The sequence below is a fragment of the Cyanistes caeruleus genome, chromosome 24 (genome assembly GCF_971803275.1).
Source record: "Cyanistes caeruleus chromosome 24, bCyaCae1.hap1.1, whole genome shotgun sequence".
Classification (NCBI taxonomy): domain Eukaryota; kingdom Metazoa; phylum Chordata; class Aves; order Passeriformes; family Paridae; genus Cyanistes; species Cyanistes caeruleus.
Window position 1 is genome coordinate 5,362,327 of NC_141724.1, and position 15,101 is coordinate 5,377,427.

The window sequence follows — 15,101 nt, forward strand, 5'->3', positions numbered from 1 at the left end:
TTTCTGCTTTGTTTCTAATTTCTCACCACCTGAGGCACCAGCCAGGCTGCAGCCTCTCTCCCCAGCCTGTGTGGGATTCTGCAGCCACTCTCACTTACGTTACTTTCAGCAAGACACAGCAAGGGCTCCCCTGGCAGCAGAGGAGCTCACTTGTCCCACGGCAGGTGGGAGCCCTTGTGCTGCTGCAGGAGATCCTGGCAGTCCCACCCTGCCAGGGTTCAGTGTGGCAATTGCTGGTTTCTGCTGGAAGTGCATGGCTGAGAACAGCCTGCAGTGACCATCCTCATCCTGGGCACAGCTTCTTCCATGCTGACTGCCCAAACCCATCCTCACTCCATGGCACTGACCTGCACAGGAGGAGACCCTAAAGAGATCCTAAAGCCCATTGCCCTTACCAAGGAGACTGGTGAGTTCTAGCTCCAGCAGCAAAGGTTTAAAGACTTCCCATGTTTTTGCATCGTAGGGGTTGTTTATAGCCCAGAATCAATAACCTTGAGCTGCTATCGAACCAGCTGAGCTGTAATTTACAGGGCAGAATATATCGTTGTGTGGGCTGAGCTCAAATTGACAAGCACTGGAGATGTTGCAATTCCACTTGTTAAAATTTGTTTACCAGGGGAGAAAAAAAAAGGCAGGATGGAAGACAGGAATGTCTTTTCAAGTGTTTACCTTTCCAGCTCTCTTGTTTCTATTATTGCCATGTGGTTGGGTAACTCTAGAGTTCAGCTTGGACAGCAATTTTTTTTATAACTCCCTTTTTTGGTCGTTCATAATTTTCTCACCAACAAAGAACTTCCTTCGGATGATTTTCATTACTCTGCCTCCAAACAAAGCACTCTAGAGCCAAATATAAACACAGCAGGTGATTGCTTTTCTCTGCTGTCTCCTTGCCTGACTGCAGTGATAGCAGTCAGCTGGTCAGCATGTCCAGGCTTGGACAAGGTGTGCAGTCACACCATCCTGTGTGTGCCTGGCAAAGCTCCAGGGAGCTCACACCTTCCCTGGCATTCAGCATTCCCTTGTCCCCGCGCTGTCCCCTCACAGCAGACAGGGGTTTGGGACATGGGGTTCTTGAGGTACCTCTTCATGTGATCCCACAGCAACTCCAGACCCCAACCCTCTCTTTGCCAAATGCAGTATCCAGTGCCAAAGGAACTTAAAGTGCTTGGCACCACCAACTGAAGAGAAGGCAGCATGACCAGAAGCTGTTAACATTTGATGGAGGAAACCATCTGGGCACAAACTTCTTTTCTTGTGACAAAGAGAAATTTCCCCCATGAGATTCTCATTTTGATCTCAGGCTTCTTTTCTCCTTTAAAAGTCACAATCCAAGTTTTCTTGCAGGCAACATCCTTTTCTTTTTTCCCATTTGCTCAAAGGAGAAAACACATTTTATCAGATATCTTTTCCTTCCTCTTCCTCTCAAATGTTTGTATGTTCTCATCCCAATGACAAACATCCGTCTCAGGCTTGTTTCTGTTTTGCAGGCCCCTACAAACTGCCCTAGAGCCTGGCTGTTCCTCCACTTCCAGCTTCCTCTGTTTTACCCTAGAATATTTGGCAGTGGGAGCTGCCTGGGCTCAGCCAAACAGCTCACACTTGACTCCAGGTGGTGTGAGAGATTTTTCAAGCTGAGACACATTTAGATCAAGCAGCAAATAATGAAAATATCATTGATCCACCTGCCAGGCTGGAGCCTCCCCGAGGCTCTTGGGAGGAAGCAGCAGCATTGGACAAAGGCTGGTGCATCCCTGCTAGTGCTATCATAGGAATGGGGCAGAAGGAGCCCCAAGGGGAGGGGTATGACAACAATTCACCACATGGACTTGGGGTTAAAAGAGAATCTGAGCTGATGGGGAACCTGCCCTGGCAGCCTGCCCTTCCTTGGTGGGCATTTATCACCCAGACTGTGGCAGTGCGAGCGTGGGCATCACTGAGGGGGTTCAGTGCAGGCTGGTAGAAGTGCAGACTGGGCAGCAGTGGGTTGTCTTCTCCTGGTTTTCAGCAGACTTTTCTCAGATTGCTCACAAGAACTCTCTCCACAGACTCAGAGGTGCCTTTGAGTGGGATTTCAGAGGGAGAAGCACAATTAGCTAATTCCTCACAGCTGTAAAGGAAGTGACATGGAAGAAACACCGAGATGTACACACATAAACAAGAGTTTCTCATAAACCAAGACAAGAAATCCAGGGATTAAGGCCTTAGTTTGCCAAAAGATTGAGACAGGGGACTGAGGGATCCACAGAGACACAGAACCCAGAACTCCAGAAACTCATCACCTACAGAGCTTCCAAGGCAAAATTACCCCAGGTGACTTTGCAGGGCCCCCAGCATACGGCTCCCCAGTGCCAACATTAAGGCTGGGAGCTCCCAAGCCTGTAAGCACTAGATATTCATGGCATGTAGCAGCAGGATGAAGGGGAGCAGGAAAAAACTGTTTCTATGGTGCAGGGAATGTGCATCAGCCTGTGGCATGGCCCCAGCACTTCAGCCAGGCACTCTGAAGCACTGAACTGAACACAACTCTCATTGCAATCAAACTGGAGCTGGTCCAGGAACTGGCAGTGTTTTCTTTTTTTTTCTTTTTTTTTTTCATGTAAAGATAATAAACTGTGACTAACAAGATGATTTTGCACTCAAAATCTTCTTGCTGCTACTAAGGCTCTGAGGAGTCCAAATATGATTGTGTCTTTAGATAGCACCCAGTGCCCATGAACAGCCGGTGAAGCCACACCGTGGGCTGAGCCCAGGGTAAGGTGATCTCTAGGGTGTTTCTTGAAGCTTCTTGCTTAAGCATGTTCATCCACAGCCACCTGGCAGCTGTGAAGGTGGAGATGTCAGGGAAACTCCTACATTAGCCTGGAGTTCCTGAGAGGAATGGGAGCTCTGTAGCTCTCTGCAAGCACTACTGCACCCAACACGTGTCTCATGGGGTAAGAGAGGGAACCTCATAAGTGCCCTTGGCATCCCAACCCAGGCTGTGCTCAGCTTACAGGATGTTCTGGACCAGCTCAGACCAAAGGAAAAGGTCAGCTTACACCCCCACTGACCATCTCTGTTTTGTCCACAGGCACCTGCACAACAACCGGATCCAAAGCCTGGGAGCCAACGGCTTTGATGGGCTGCACAGCCTGGAAACCCTGTGAGTGCCCTGTTTTATTCTGTCCTAAAGACACGGGCTGTGTTCATCCCCCAGCACAGCATGCAGGACAGAGTCAGCCCCACACATGGCACTGCTCACCATGCACTGAGGGCAGCAGCAGGGCTGCATGCCCAGGGCATGATGCTTTCTGGGAGGGCTTTCCTCCTGTGGCTGTGCAAGGTGCTCAGGCTGTGCTGCTGCTACAGGGGGTGTTGTGCATGTGGGCAGTGTGGATGGCAAGGGGCTCCAAGGCTCTGGACACCATTCTAGTCCAGGTGCAATCCCAAGAGCTTGGATGCATTCCCTGCTCAGGGAGTGTGTCGCCTTCCTCAGCACATGGGCATGGTCCTAAAGCCTCCCCAACACCTGACCACCAAAGCCAGGGGCTGGCTTGAGTTTGTAAAGTCCTGTAAAGTCCTTGGGAGCTGTGGGGTATCTCTGAGATGATTTCATGTCTGCTGGCACCACCCATAGCCAGCTGACTTCATTGTGCACCATGTGCTTGGTGAGGCTGGGAAACAATCCATCAGAAGAGTGCAGGGAGGATGGGAAGCAGAAATGAACTCACCTCCAGGACACATCTGCAGGAAGGTAGATTGAGATTGGATAGTAGGAAGAAATTCTTGGCTGTGAGAGTAATGAAGCCCTGACACAGGGTCCCAGAGAAGCTGTGGCTGCCCCATCCCTGGAAGTGTCCAAGGCCAGGTTGGACAGGGCTTGGAGCAACCTTGGATAGTGGAAGGTGTCCCTGCCCATGGCAGGGGGTGGAATGAGATGGGCTTTGAGATCCCTTCCAAGCTAAACCATCTGTGACTCTGTGATTCGCAGCAGGGAGCTCACCCTGAATCAGGGAGAGTTTCATCCCACAGCCTGGGACATTCCCTGTGCTGTGACAGCTGCATGAATGGCCTGTGCCTCATGTGCTGTGCATTGGCCCAGGAGGAAACATAAACAAGCAAACAAATAAATTGAGGCTCTGAAAGACTGGAAGAGGTACTTGATGCCTTCAATTGTGCAGAAACATGTCCCTTCATGCAGTCTTGGGGTCAGAGTCAGGCCCTTGCTTCCTGCCAGGATAACCAGGGGGTCCAGGTCATGGCAGAAGAAGATGCTGCTTCCCAGCATTCAAGTGCCACTCAAGGAGACAGGGCCCCTCTGTGCCCAGCACGGTGCCAACAGCAGCTATCGGGCAAGAGTGGCAGCAGCAGGCAAACCCCTGGTCCCCAGACACACTCCTCAGGGCAGGACCATGACACACATTGTCTCTTCCTCACAGACTGGCAGATCCTGGGACCACCCAGAAGGGAGAGGCTGAACTGTGCCAGGGTGGGAGGCTGAGGGATAGTCTCCTCTGGTGACCCACAGGTCCCAGCTTGGCTTTCTCCCCAGTCATTTCTGGTGGTCACAGGCAAATATGTTAGGGCAGAGCTGTGGCACCCAGGCAGCACAAAGGCAGGGAGCTGCAGGAGGAATCAGAGAACTCCCTGATGGAAGCAAATCCTGTTTGGGCTACATCTGTAGCAGACATGCAGCAACATTCCAGCCTGCATCTGGGCAGCCCTGCTCTGCATCCAGGGTGGTTAGAGATGCTGCTGCCCATCCCAGGCTGGATGGAGCTGCAGAGGAAAAGATTGCCCCTCGTTTGCTGTGGGAAAGGCTAAAGGGTTTCACAGCCCTGGGAGATAATTCTGTTTCCCCAGCCATTTGTGCTGAATGCTCATTTTCCCTCTCTTCCACTCTGCTCCCACTCTCACTTTTCTTGCCTTTTGCTGCTCATCCAAGGTGCCACCCAGCACCTGGGGAACTCCACGTCCCCTGCTCTTGCTCCCAGTGCCCACAGGGACAGGACTGTGCAGCAGTGTGGGGACTCTGGAGCACTACAGCTCTGCAAGTCCTGTCTCTGCTGATGCTGATCAGGCAGTCCTGGGAGGATCCAGGCTCCAAGGGTGGCTCTGCCTGTGTGCTTGTGGTGTCCAGGCTCTGCAGGGTGGATGGTGTGAGGGTCCCACAGCCCCACAGCTGCCTGCAGCAAGGACGGTGCTGTGGCAGACAGCTCCAGACTTTCTACTCTCCTCCACATCTGATTGCTCTGAAGAAGTGTCCTCCAGAGTAATGAGACCTTCTCCCTTGGCCTGAGCATCCAATTCTCACCTTTGGGCCAGCAAGCATTCCAACTCAGTGATCCTTGAGGAATGCCTGTTCCTCAAGTGGAGCCACCCCCACGTTGCTGACCAAAGCTGGGCAGGCTCTGGGGCAAAAAGCTGCCAAGCCTTTGGTTGCACCATCCCAGCCAAGCTGCTAGACCTGCATCCACCTACCACCTCTCAGCTCCTGTGCATGTGGAGATGATTACAGTCTCCACATTTACCCTTTAACTCAAATTATGATTACATTCTGTTGACAGCACTTAGCACATTTTCTTGGCTTGTGGAAGCCAAACCATGCTCTCAGTTACCCCGTGGGCGTTACCTCCTGGAAGGCAGCAGGATGGTAAGGGTTGGTGAAGACAGAAATTTCTCCAGGGTTCCTAAAATGAGTATTTGTGGCCAGATGCTGATTATAAACCAGGCACAATAGTTAAGAACTGTAAAATTTCAGAGGAAAATATTGTTTCAGGTTTTTCAGAAGAGCCTGGGAAGTTTTAGGTGCAAAAACCTCTGTCTCCCTAAGGGCAAGATTTCTTTTCATGTTCAGATAGACAGGAAAACTTCTATTTTTATTAAATGCCAAAACCCTAAGAGAAGCAGCAGGCACTGCCCCGTGCAGGTCTCAGCAATGTGTGAGCTGCATAAGTACAACCACACTGCTCACCTGCCCCAAGTCCCAGCATTTCTGCAAAAACAGATCCCAGTGGAGCATCTCTGTTCTTGGAGAGGGCTTGGCCCTGATATTTCAGGAGGGCAGCAAATCTAAAAAGAGGTGAAGCCAGATGAATGACTTCACATTTTCCTTGCACTGACCTGCAACTCCTGTGCACAAGTCAGCTCTGCCAAGTGCACAGCAAGATCAGCTCCATGTTCTCCACACTGATGGGGGGACAGGCAAATGTGCAGCACCCACCAGGTCTCAACAAGTCAAACACCAGCATGAAACCAGAGAAAGCAGCTCCAAGAAAATTTTCTCTGTCAGGGCAAGAACTGGCTGCCCCCCAGCAGCCCCCCCAGCCTTCTCTTCCTGGGAAGGAAGGCTGGCAGGTAGGCTGGAAGCAAGTCAGAGCAGCCTGGGCCAGATTCCCAAAGGGGTTTCGAAACAGCCTTGTAAGCCAGTGAGGTTCCCTCTCCAGTTCCCGTCAGAGATGACACAGAACAGCAGGGCTGTGGGAAGAAGCTCCAAGCTGAGCCATGAAACCAGAGATTAGATGGCCAGAATGGGAGAAGCTTGGCATTTTGTAGCCCTTTCCCAAAGACATGGAGTAAATAAGAGTGTAAATATCCAGCTGTGACACATTCCTCCTGTAGCCCCTTTGGAGAATGGCCTTGATCCTCTACATAAGGTGTAAGGTCAGGGGATGTCCATAGGAAATGCAGAGAGGAGCCAGGACTGCCCTGCTGAGCATGGAGACCATAAATACCAAAGGAAGGACATCCATCACCCATTGGCATGGCAGAGCAGAGGGCCTGTGGCCAAGGTGAATTTTGGACCACAGCAAATGGCCTGGGCACAGCAGGGTGAGGGTATCCTGAGAGGGTGAGGAATGGGGAGGTGAAATGAAGAAGAGTCAAGGGAAGCACCATCTTTTGCAAGCAGTAGGTGCAAGACATGCCAGGAGCTGAGACTGCAGACACACTGCTGTTTGTGCTTCCCTGTTCCAGACTTGCCTTGGCACTCCTGCCCTGTGCTGTATGGTCCTTTGGGATGTTTAACACCTGCTGGAAAACATCTGGCAGAGTGACCTGCTTCTGACATTTGGATGGAAAGATCTTGACTTCTACATTTCCTGATTATCTTAATTTCTCAGTCTTTAACAAAGCAGCAAGAGGGGCAAGGGGTTTAGGCACCTTCTAGTGGGAGGTGTCCCTGCCCATGGCAGGGGCTTGAAATTAGGTGGTCTTTAAGGTCCCTTCCAACCCTAAGCTCCCCATGATTCTGTGATGAGACTTGGTGTGTATCATAAGCCTGGTGGGTAGGGGTGCTCATGGAAAAGCTGATGGAAGGAGCAGTTCAGCTGCAGCCAGGAGCATCACTGCAATGAGAGGCTGATTCTTGTGCTCTGGGCTGGGGGCAGAGGGCTGGGGAGAGCGTGGCTGTGGTTTCAGAGGAACAGCAAGGGAAAACTGCCATCCAAAGGCCTGCATGGTGCTGACACAGGGGCCAGGTTCCCCACTGCTCTATGGGGAAAGGATTTCTCATGAGGGGGTCCCTGTGACATCAATTTCCACAGGGAGGCTGCTCTCATGCCCAGGTTTCCTCCTTACCACCTTCACCCGGAAAGCTGAGCAGCGTCCTAAGGTCCCTGAGCTTCACTATCAGTCTGAACACAGTCTAAAGGCTGATGAACAATTGCCTCATACCTTGTAGTGTTCAACTTCAGCCTCCTTAGGTAGATTGTGATAACACTGAATTTATCCCTCTGTGTACCTGAAATATGAATATTTTATGGATCACAGCTGAAGGGGAATGAGTGAAGCCCCCCAACATGACCAGGTCACTGCTGTGTGCAGAGATGGAAGGGGAGGCTGACCTAAACCTGTGCAGCCATGGGTGTTTGAGTGTGTGTGTGCCTCAGAGATAGCTGTGGGGAGAGTGTGTAATTATGGCAGCTGAATCTCAGAGCTGGCCCCAAATTCTATCTCCAAACACTAGCACACACAGACCATCATTTAGCATCCCCAGCTTCCCTGCTGTTAGGCAGGCTCAGCCCTCGGTGTCCCCTGGCAGAGCAGAGCAGACCCCAGAGAGCAAGTGCAGAGTGCAGCTGAAAGGGGACAGAGGCTCCCCATGGATCTTCCCAAATCTTCCACCAGAGCAGCTGTGGAAATGGCTCATTGAAAATGCCCCTGGGATGGGATCTCTGCTCTGAAGAAAAGGGGAAAGCATTTTTTTCCTCCCACCAGACTGTTTTGTCCAAGCAGGGAGAGGTGTGGTGGCCCTGGGGGCTGACTCTCAAACACACAAGCAGGAAGCCTGCTGAGTCCTGGCACAAGGCAGGTGGGCAGCAGCAGTGGCTCCCACAGTCCGTGCTCTCAGGTGGGCTGGCAAGGGATGTGCAGGGTCCCCCACCACAAAAACCACCTCATATTCCCCAACACCTGCTCAGAGCTCTGTCTGGAGCTGCTGAGGCAAAGGGAAAATGCAAAAGTAAGAGCTGTGGCCATGCCAGTGGGCCCTGTGATGGACACAGCCGAGTCCCATGGAGCAAGAACCAAGGGCTGGGGCCAGGGCTCCTCCTGCCTGACACAGACAGACCCTGGTGCTGGCAGGGAGCAGAAGCGTGTCCTGGCAGTGTCCTGCCTTCCCAACCCCCAGTGGGGCCAAGGTGGGGCTGGGAAATGAATGGCTGCTCCCCAGGACCGGCTCAGAATGCTGGAGGCCTCCAGGCTGCAGCCAAAATAGCAACAATCTGCCCCAGAAGTGCTGCTCCTTTGGGAAATCTCCAGCCTGTCTCTGACACAGACGTGTTCAGAGAGGCCATGCAGCCCATCCCTCCTCCTGAGATGACCCCACTGTTTCCTATCTCCCTGGATTCTCCCTCCCCATCCACATCTCTGCCAGCTCCTCCGCCCATCAGACAAAGGAGATAAATCACTTGGAAAGAGCAAATCTCCATTCATTTAAAAACCTTTTAATTTCTTTTTAAAAAATAGCACTAATAAATTAGAAACGTCTCCCAGAACGGCTGAATCCAAAACCCTCTGGCTCCAGGCATTTTATCTGCCTAACCTTGCCTCACAGGAAATGCCCTTACCACAGCAGCCATCCCATTACCCGGGTAATTAGTCGAGTCTGTAAATGCAGAGCAGAGCTGGAACCTACCAACTCCTCTGGAGAGTTGGATTTTCTATGGGAGGAAAAAAAAAAGTAAGAAAATTAATATAAAGTGCACCTTGGGCAATGAAGGCAGGAAGAAGGAAATGGGAAATATCTCCAGTACAGCTCATACAAGTGTTGGTTAACACTTTAAAGGCCAGGCAGGCTTTGCTGTTCTCCCAGAAAACTGTCTGCCACATGCTACCTTGCTCCTCAAGTGGATTTCACTCCATCAGTGTGTTTAATTTGAAGCCTTTTGTGCAGTCTTTTGATGTTAATCCCAAATCTGTGCAATTCCCAAAGCAGCTGATGGATTTGAGCCCTCAAGGACACCCTTGTTTGCTACACTGAGCTGCTCTGGTGCTTCCTCAGCATCCTGATGCTCCAGCCCTGCAGTGTCAGCATGGGTCCCCAGGCAGCTCACCAGGGCTCTGTGCCAGAGGATGGAAGGGACTTCAGGAGAGGTTCAGCTACCCAGATTGAGGGGACAGAGAAAGGAATGGGACATGTGGCTTTTTGGAAGGAGTGCCACAGCTGAGAGCCCTGGTTGCATGAGTGCCTGGTCCAAGAACAGAGCTATGAAGTTCACTGGCTGCTGTGGTCATTGTGTAAGTGGAAAGTGACTTTTCCAAACAAAAAAAGTCACCTGTAAAACTGAACTGGCAAACACACCTGGCACTGGCTAGGTGTCTCCTTGGGCCGTGCTCCCAGTTTGCTGCAGCTTCTCCCCCTAAGGCAGCAGTGTGCCCTCCCTGATGCAGCCCAGCTCTGACCACTCAGTACCTTGTAACCAGGCTGAGCTTTGGCAGAACACAAGCCCAGTCACATATGATATTTTGCACATTTATAAAGAAAAAAAAAAGACAGAAAGTGAAGGCAGTTCAGGTGAGAAGGTAGCTCTGGAGGCACTGCACTTTTCCATGGCTCCACTGTAAGGCTTTTCTCCATCTCAGGACTCTGCCTATTCTCCCTCTGCTCACCAGATCCTCACACCCCCTTTTGCACCTGGCAGTCTGGTTCCCCCTGCAGCCTTGGAGCCACTGATCTTGCAATGAACAGCACTGGGGATCTCCAAGCTCCAACATCTGAGTCTGCAGACATGCTGTGACCCATCAGAGGTCCTCAGTCCCTCTGGTTCTTTGGGCTTCCTTTTGCCCAAAGCTTTTCCCTGTTCCCAGAGCCTTTCCTGGAGCAGCCATCTGTGCCTCTTCCACCTGAGGAGTGTGAGTGTGAAGTGATGCCTGTGCAAAGGAGACAGCAGAGGCAGCTGGGGGCACATTTTCACCATGGATGTGCTGATGCACGAAAGCTCTGCCTCCATCCCACACTCCCTCCTGCCAGCAGCAGAGCTCCAGGGGCTGATCACCAGCCATTTGTGCACCTTGGGGAGCAGGTAGACATCCCCAGCTTCCTTCCTGCAGTTGGGGAATGCTCTGATGTAGACAAGGCTTCCCTGAGCTTTGCCTTCCTCTCCAGCTGGCAAAGAGCAGCCTCCTCTGTGCCTGCCTCCTGAGCCATCAGCTCTGTGGATGTTTCTGTGTGTCCCAGCACCGAGGTCCCTGACCTTTGTGTCTGAATGTGCATGGCAGAGTGGTAAATATATCAAGCATTTACCTCTGTCAGCCAGAGAGCAGACAGGAGTCCTGGGTGGAACAGCCACACACTGGATACTGCTGGGATTTCCCGTGGAGATCAGAGCTGCACTGAAGGATTGGTGGCTGCAGGGGTACAAAGCACAACCCACAGACAATCCCCTGCCTCAGTGGGCCATTGTCACACTGTATTGGGAACAGCAAAGCACGACACGGACTCATCTGGGCTGCACAAGAGAGCAAGGGTTATTATTCCAGATCTTCTTTTATAGACAGGTCCAAGAAGGTCCAAGAGGTAAAACTCTCAATGGTCATTAAACCATCACATCACCATCATTGGTCAGTTGGGAACACCACTCCTTGCAAGGTGACAAACACCACCTGCAAGGTTGTCTTCTATCTCTAAGGACTGTCTGGATTCCTCCTTATGATTTCTCAGGCCAGACTTTCTCAGGCCAGTCTGAGAAAGTTATGTGACTTGGTTTCACACAGATATTGTGTTCCCTGCCTGCTTTCTCACATTCAGCATCCATAGTGCCACAGAAACCCTGTAAAGTGCTGCAGCACTGTATCAGTGAGAGGCTGAGACGTTTCCAGGCCAGGCTGCCAGAACGAATCCTCATTCAGAGACTGCTGCTTGCTCCTACAGGAATCACGTACCCTAAGCACCTGACAACCTTCTCACCACGGGCAGCCCATCTCTGCTCCTCTGGGACACACATGCACTCCCTCAAGTTCCATCACAGCCTGGCTTCTCCTTATAATTTGCAAAAAAAAAGGGGGCTGGTAGGATGTGAATAATTTCCCCGTGAAAACACCAAACCTAGCAGATGAATCCCGTGGTGGGTCCTGCCTCTCTGCAGTGCATGTGAATATCCCCCTCTTGCATGGCTTCCTTTAGGGGATGGGCACATTGCCTGGAGCCTTCCACATCCCCCTTCCCTCCTCTCACTTATTGGAGACACACTCAGTGCCTGCCACTGCCAGGAGAGCGGGGTCTAGGCTGATGCAGCACAACAGGAAGTGTTGCAAGCATTCAGAAAAACACTTAGGGTGCTTAGGAACATGGTTTAGAGTGGGGTTAGTGGTTGGACTCAGTGATCTTGGCTTTTCCAACCTTAATGAATCTGTGATCCCACAAAATATGGCAGCTGATTGTGCACTTATTTTTTATACTGAACTAATCTGGCAGCTCAGCCACAAGCCATGAGTGCACGTATGGAAGTCTGGGTAAAGCTGTCTGGCCACTGCTGGGCAAGAAGTCAAACTACATGGTCACCATGGCCCCCTTGGGCTTCCAGACTACCCATTAAATCATTCCCAGTGCTTGATTTGCCCACAGTAACCAGCACAACTAGCAGAGGCAGTAATTACATTTACTGGCAGCTTGATGAGGTGCCAGCACAGGACAGGTGGAAATGCAGGGCCTCAGAGGAGGCTGCACAAAGTCCCCTCCAGGCACCATGGTAACATCTCCAACTCCACTGGGACCTAAACAGTCAGCAAATGTCCCATCTACAACTTCTAATCTCGCTTCACCTTCAGGTTTATTAGCTGCAAATTTGTGGTGTTTTGTGGCTTATGGAAGAATTTATAGTACTATATAATTTTATTTTTTTTGGCTTCCTGTGTGGAACCACTAATAGTCCATAACAGGCAGAAAATTGACCTGAGACTCTTTCCCCTCCTTCTCTCCTTTTGGCATGACTGAAGATATTAATAGTTCCAGGCTGCTTGTTGTCAGCTTCAAATCACCCTGGCAGTTAAAGCCCAAAATAACTGGGCCTTTGATGTCAACTTACTTTTATTTCTAAATAAACAACAGGGTTGGTTAAGATCTTCCAAATATGAAGCTATAGGCTCCCTCTAGCAATAAAAATAATGGAAAAGCAGCCAGTTCACTGTGTCTTGGGCAGACTGGGTGACCTTTCAGAGGCTTTCATTTCAAGCAGAAGAACAGACAAGGCTCCTCTTGCCATCCCACTGCCATGCTAGAGCTGGTGACCTTGAGCCCAGCTGAGGAAAGGGATTATTTGTAGTTATTGCTCTTGCACATCAGTTCTGAACCTCTTGCCCAACTGATTTCGCTTTCAAAAGCTCTTGATAGTGGAGAAAACTCCTTTATGCCACGCTCATGATTTTTAATTATTTTTGTTGTTGTTATTGTTGTGAGGCTTCCCTATTTTTTGGCATAGCCATGGCCATGGTGTGTTGCCATCCTTCCAGTAAATAACGCTGCCATTGATCTGCTTTGTGCCAAAAAGGACAGAACTCCACAGCCAGGAAGCCCCACATGTGTCACACAGAGCCTTGGGTCAGACCCCAGAGCTGGGGCAGCACTGCCAGGTCCAGCTCCCTTGGGCCTCTCCTGAGCCCTCCCAGCCCGTGCCACAGCAGTGGGAACAGTGAAGTGGCTTTTTCAGTTTTCCCTGCATCATCCCAAATCTGGAAGCAGTGGGAAAGTGCCAGAGTGTGGAGCTAGGGAAGAAAAGCATTGCCTAAGTACCTCAGATAAGGCAGGGAGAGGAAAGGGACCCTTCAAGGTGTTTGCTACAGCACCTCCTTTTCCTACATCCACCAGCTCCTGGAGAGGGTTTGTGATTGATGGGCAGCTCATTGATGGGCAGCTCAGGGGAGGAAATTCTGCTGCCACTGGAATCCAAAAGCAAAATCATCCCTGACCCACTGAGCCATGAGTCCTTCCCATCTGCCTTGACCCTCTGCTGGGGAAGAAGCTCCAGAGACCCACCAGCAGGCACATGGGCTGAGCCAAACTCCCCTGGGGCAGCAGGCAGAGAGGAGATGGCTGGGACAGATGGAGCCTGGTACCATCTGTGGAAAGAAGACCTGAGGACTGAATTTCACTAAATGAGCGGAAACTTCCTCCCTGACAGGTGGTGGAGGTTGAATGCTGTTTCTGGGTCATTACTCGGAGCAGAGCCCAACTCCAGCTTTGTGCAAGAAGGGACAGGGAATTTTTTTCATGTCATGGTTTGGGTCTGGACTTTGGGAAGAGTGACCCCACTGCAGGGAAGAGATGACACCTGAGGACCATCCTGAGTGCAGGTTTCTTCCAGCCCCTTCCAGCCAGCTGAACTCCATGGACAGGGCAGAGTTTGGCCAGGAGCTGTGCTGGAGACAAGTCAGAGCAGCGCACGAGCCAGAGCAGCCACCTGCGAGCAGCTCTCGGGGACCTGCTCCCCAGAGCAGCTGGGTTGTTTTCCAGGAGGGAGGCTCACCTCCCCAAAATCCAGGAAGCACAGGCAGGAGCGAGCACAGGCACATTGTCTCCTCTGAACAGAGCGGGGTCACTGCCAGCCAGGATGGAGCAGCTTCACTACACCTGGTTGCATTTCCACTTTCCAACAAGCCCAGGGTCTGCCAGCATTCCAAGATGGGCTCTTACCCAGCAGGAGCTGCTGAACACAATGAATGCTCTTTGTGTAGTGCAGAGGGGAGGGAGGCCCCAGGATGCTGCCAGGGCTGGGAACGGTGTGTGTTCAGGAAGAACTGGTCCTGTACCTACTTGCACACATGCGGAGGTACAAACAGAACCTTCATCTGCTGATGAAAGAACAGCCTGCCTGGAAGAGGTGCAGGCTGGAAAGGAAACACATTTTTAAAGACAGGAGCAAATATTACAGCACAATGAATTATTCCTTGTAAATAATACTGGTTGCAGATCTAAGATCCCTTGTTCTGTTAGTGAATCACAGGTGAGCCAAGCCTCTCTGTTGGGCAATATCTTCCATCTGTCAGCAGTCACAGAAACAGCCCTGTGCCATCACAGGAAGCCTCCACAGTGGCAGTGACACTCTAGGGACGGGATGAATGTCACCTGGAGTGTCTCATCTCCAGGGACCGTCCCTTGGCATCACACAGGCTCATCCCAGCCCCAGTTTGTGGTGCAGGGGAGGGAAGTGGCACAGGCAGACACCCAGCCCGAAATGACCTCTGCAGCTTCCTGCTCCCTGTGGAATCTCCCTCTAACTTCAGGGAGTCACTGCAGGGTGAAATTTTTAAAGATATTATGCACTTTATGTGCATAGTTTGCGGCTGTCACTCAACCTAGGCTACTAATGCCTCTTATTTCAACCAGTGCAGTGATCTGGAGGTTAATCAGGTTTGACTGATGCTTTGAAAATGCCCAGTGAGGTCCTGCCCTCACTTCCCATTGCTTTTTTACTTGGGAAATCCACTCCTGTATCTTTCTGAGCAGCAGAAAAGGGATGTGCCATTAACAGTCCTGCCCCAAGGCAGGCCCTGATGGAACCTGGCAGGTGCCAGCTACAGACACTGGCCAAAAGATCCAAGCAGCTGATAGGGAGCTACAAGCAAAGAGTGAAGCTATGAGCAGTCATGTGTTGGGCTATTTATCCTTGAGCAGATCAGTCTGGGCT

At 51.3% G+C, this 15,101-nt stretch overlaps 1 protein-coding gene across 2 annotated transcripts in view; it reads left to right on the forward strand.

Annotated features, from left to right (window-relative positions):
* The window catches only part of LGR6 (leucine rich repeat containing G protein-coupled receptor 6), a 145,307-nt gene that overhangs the window by 101,873 nt on the left and 28,333 nt on the right, over positions 1-15,101 (forward strand). For both annotated transcript variants that reach the window (XM_023942356.2, XM_023942357.2), the window contains one exon: positions 3,071-3,142. In XM_023942356.2, the coding sequence (XP_023798124.2) occupies positions 3,071-3,142 (72 nt within the window). The remainder of the gene's footprint in view (positions 1-3,070; positions 3,143-15,101) is intronic.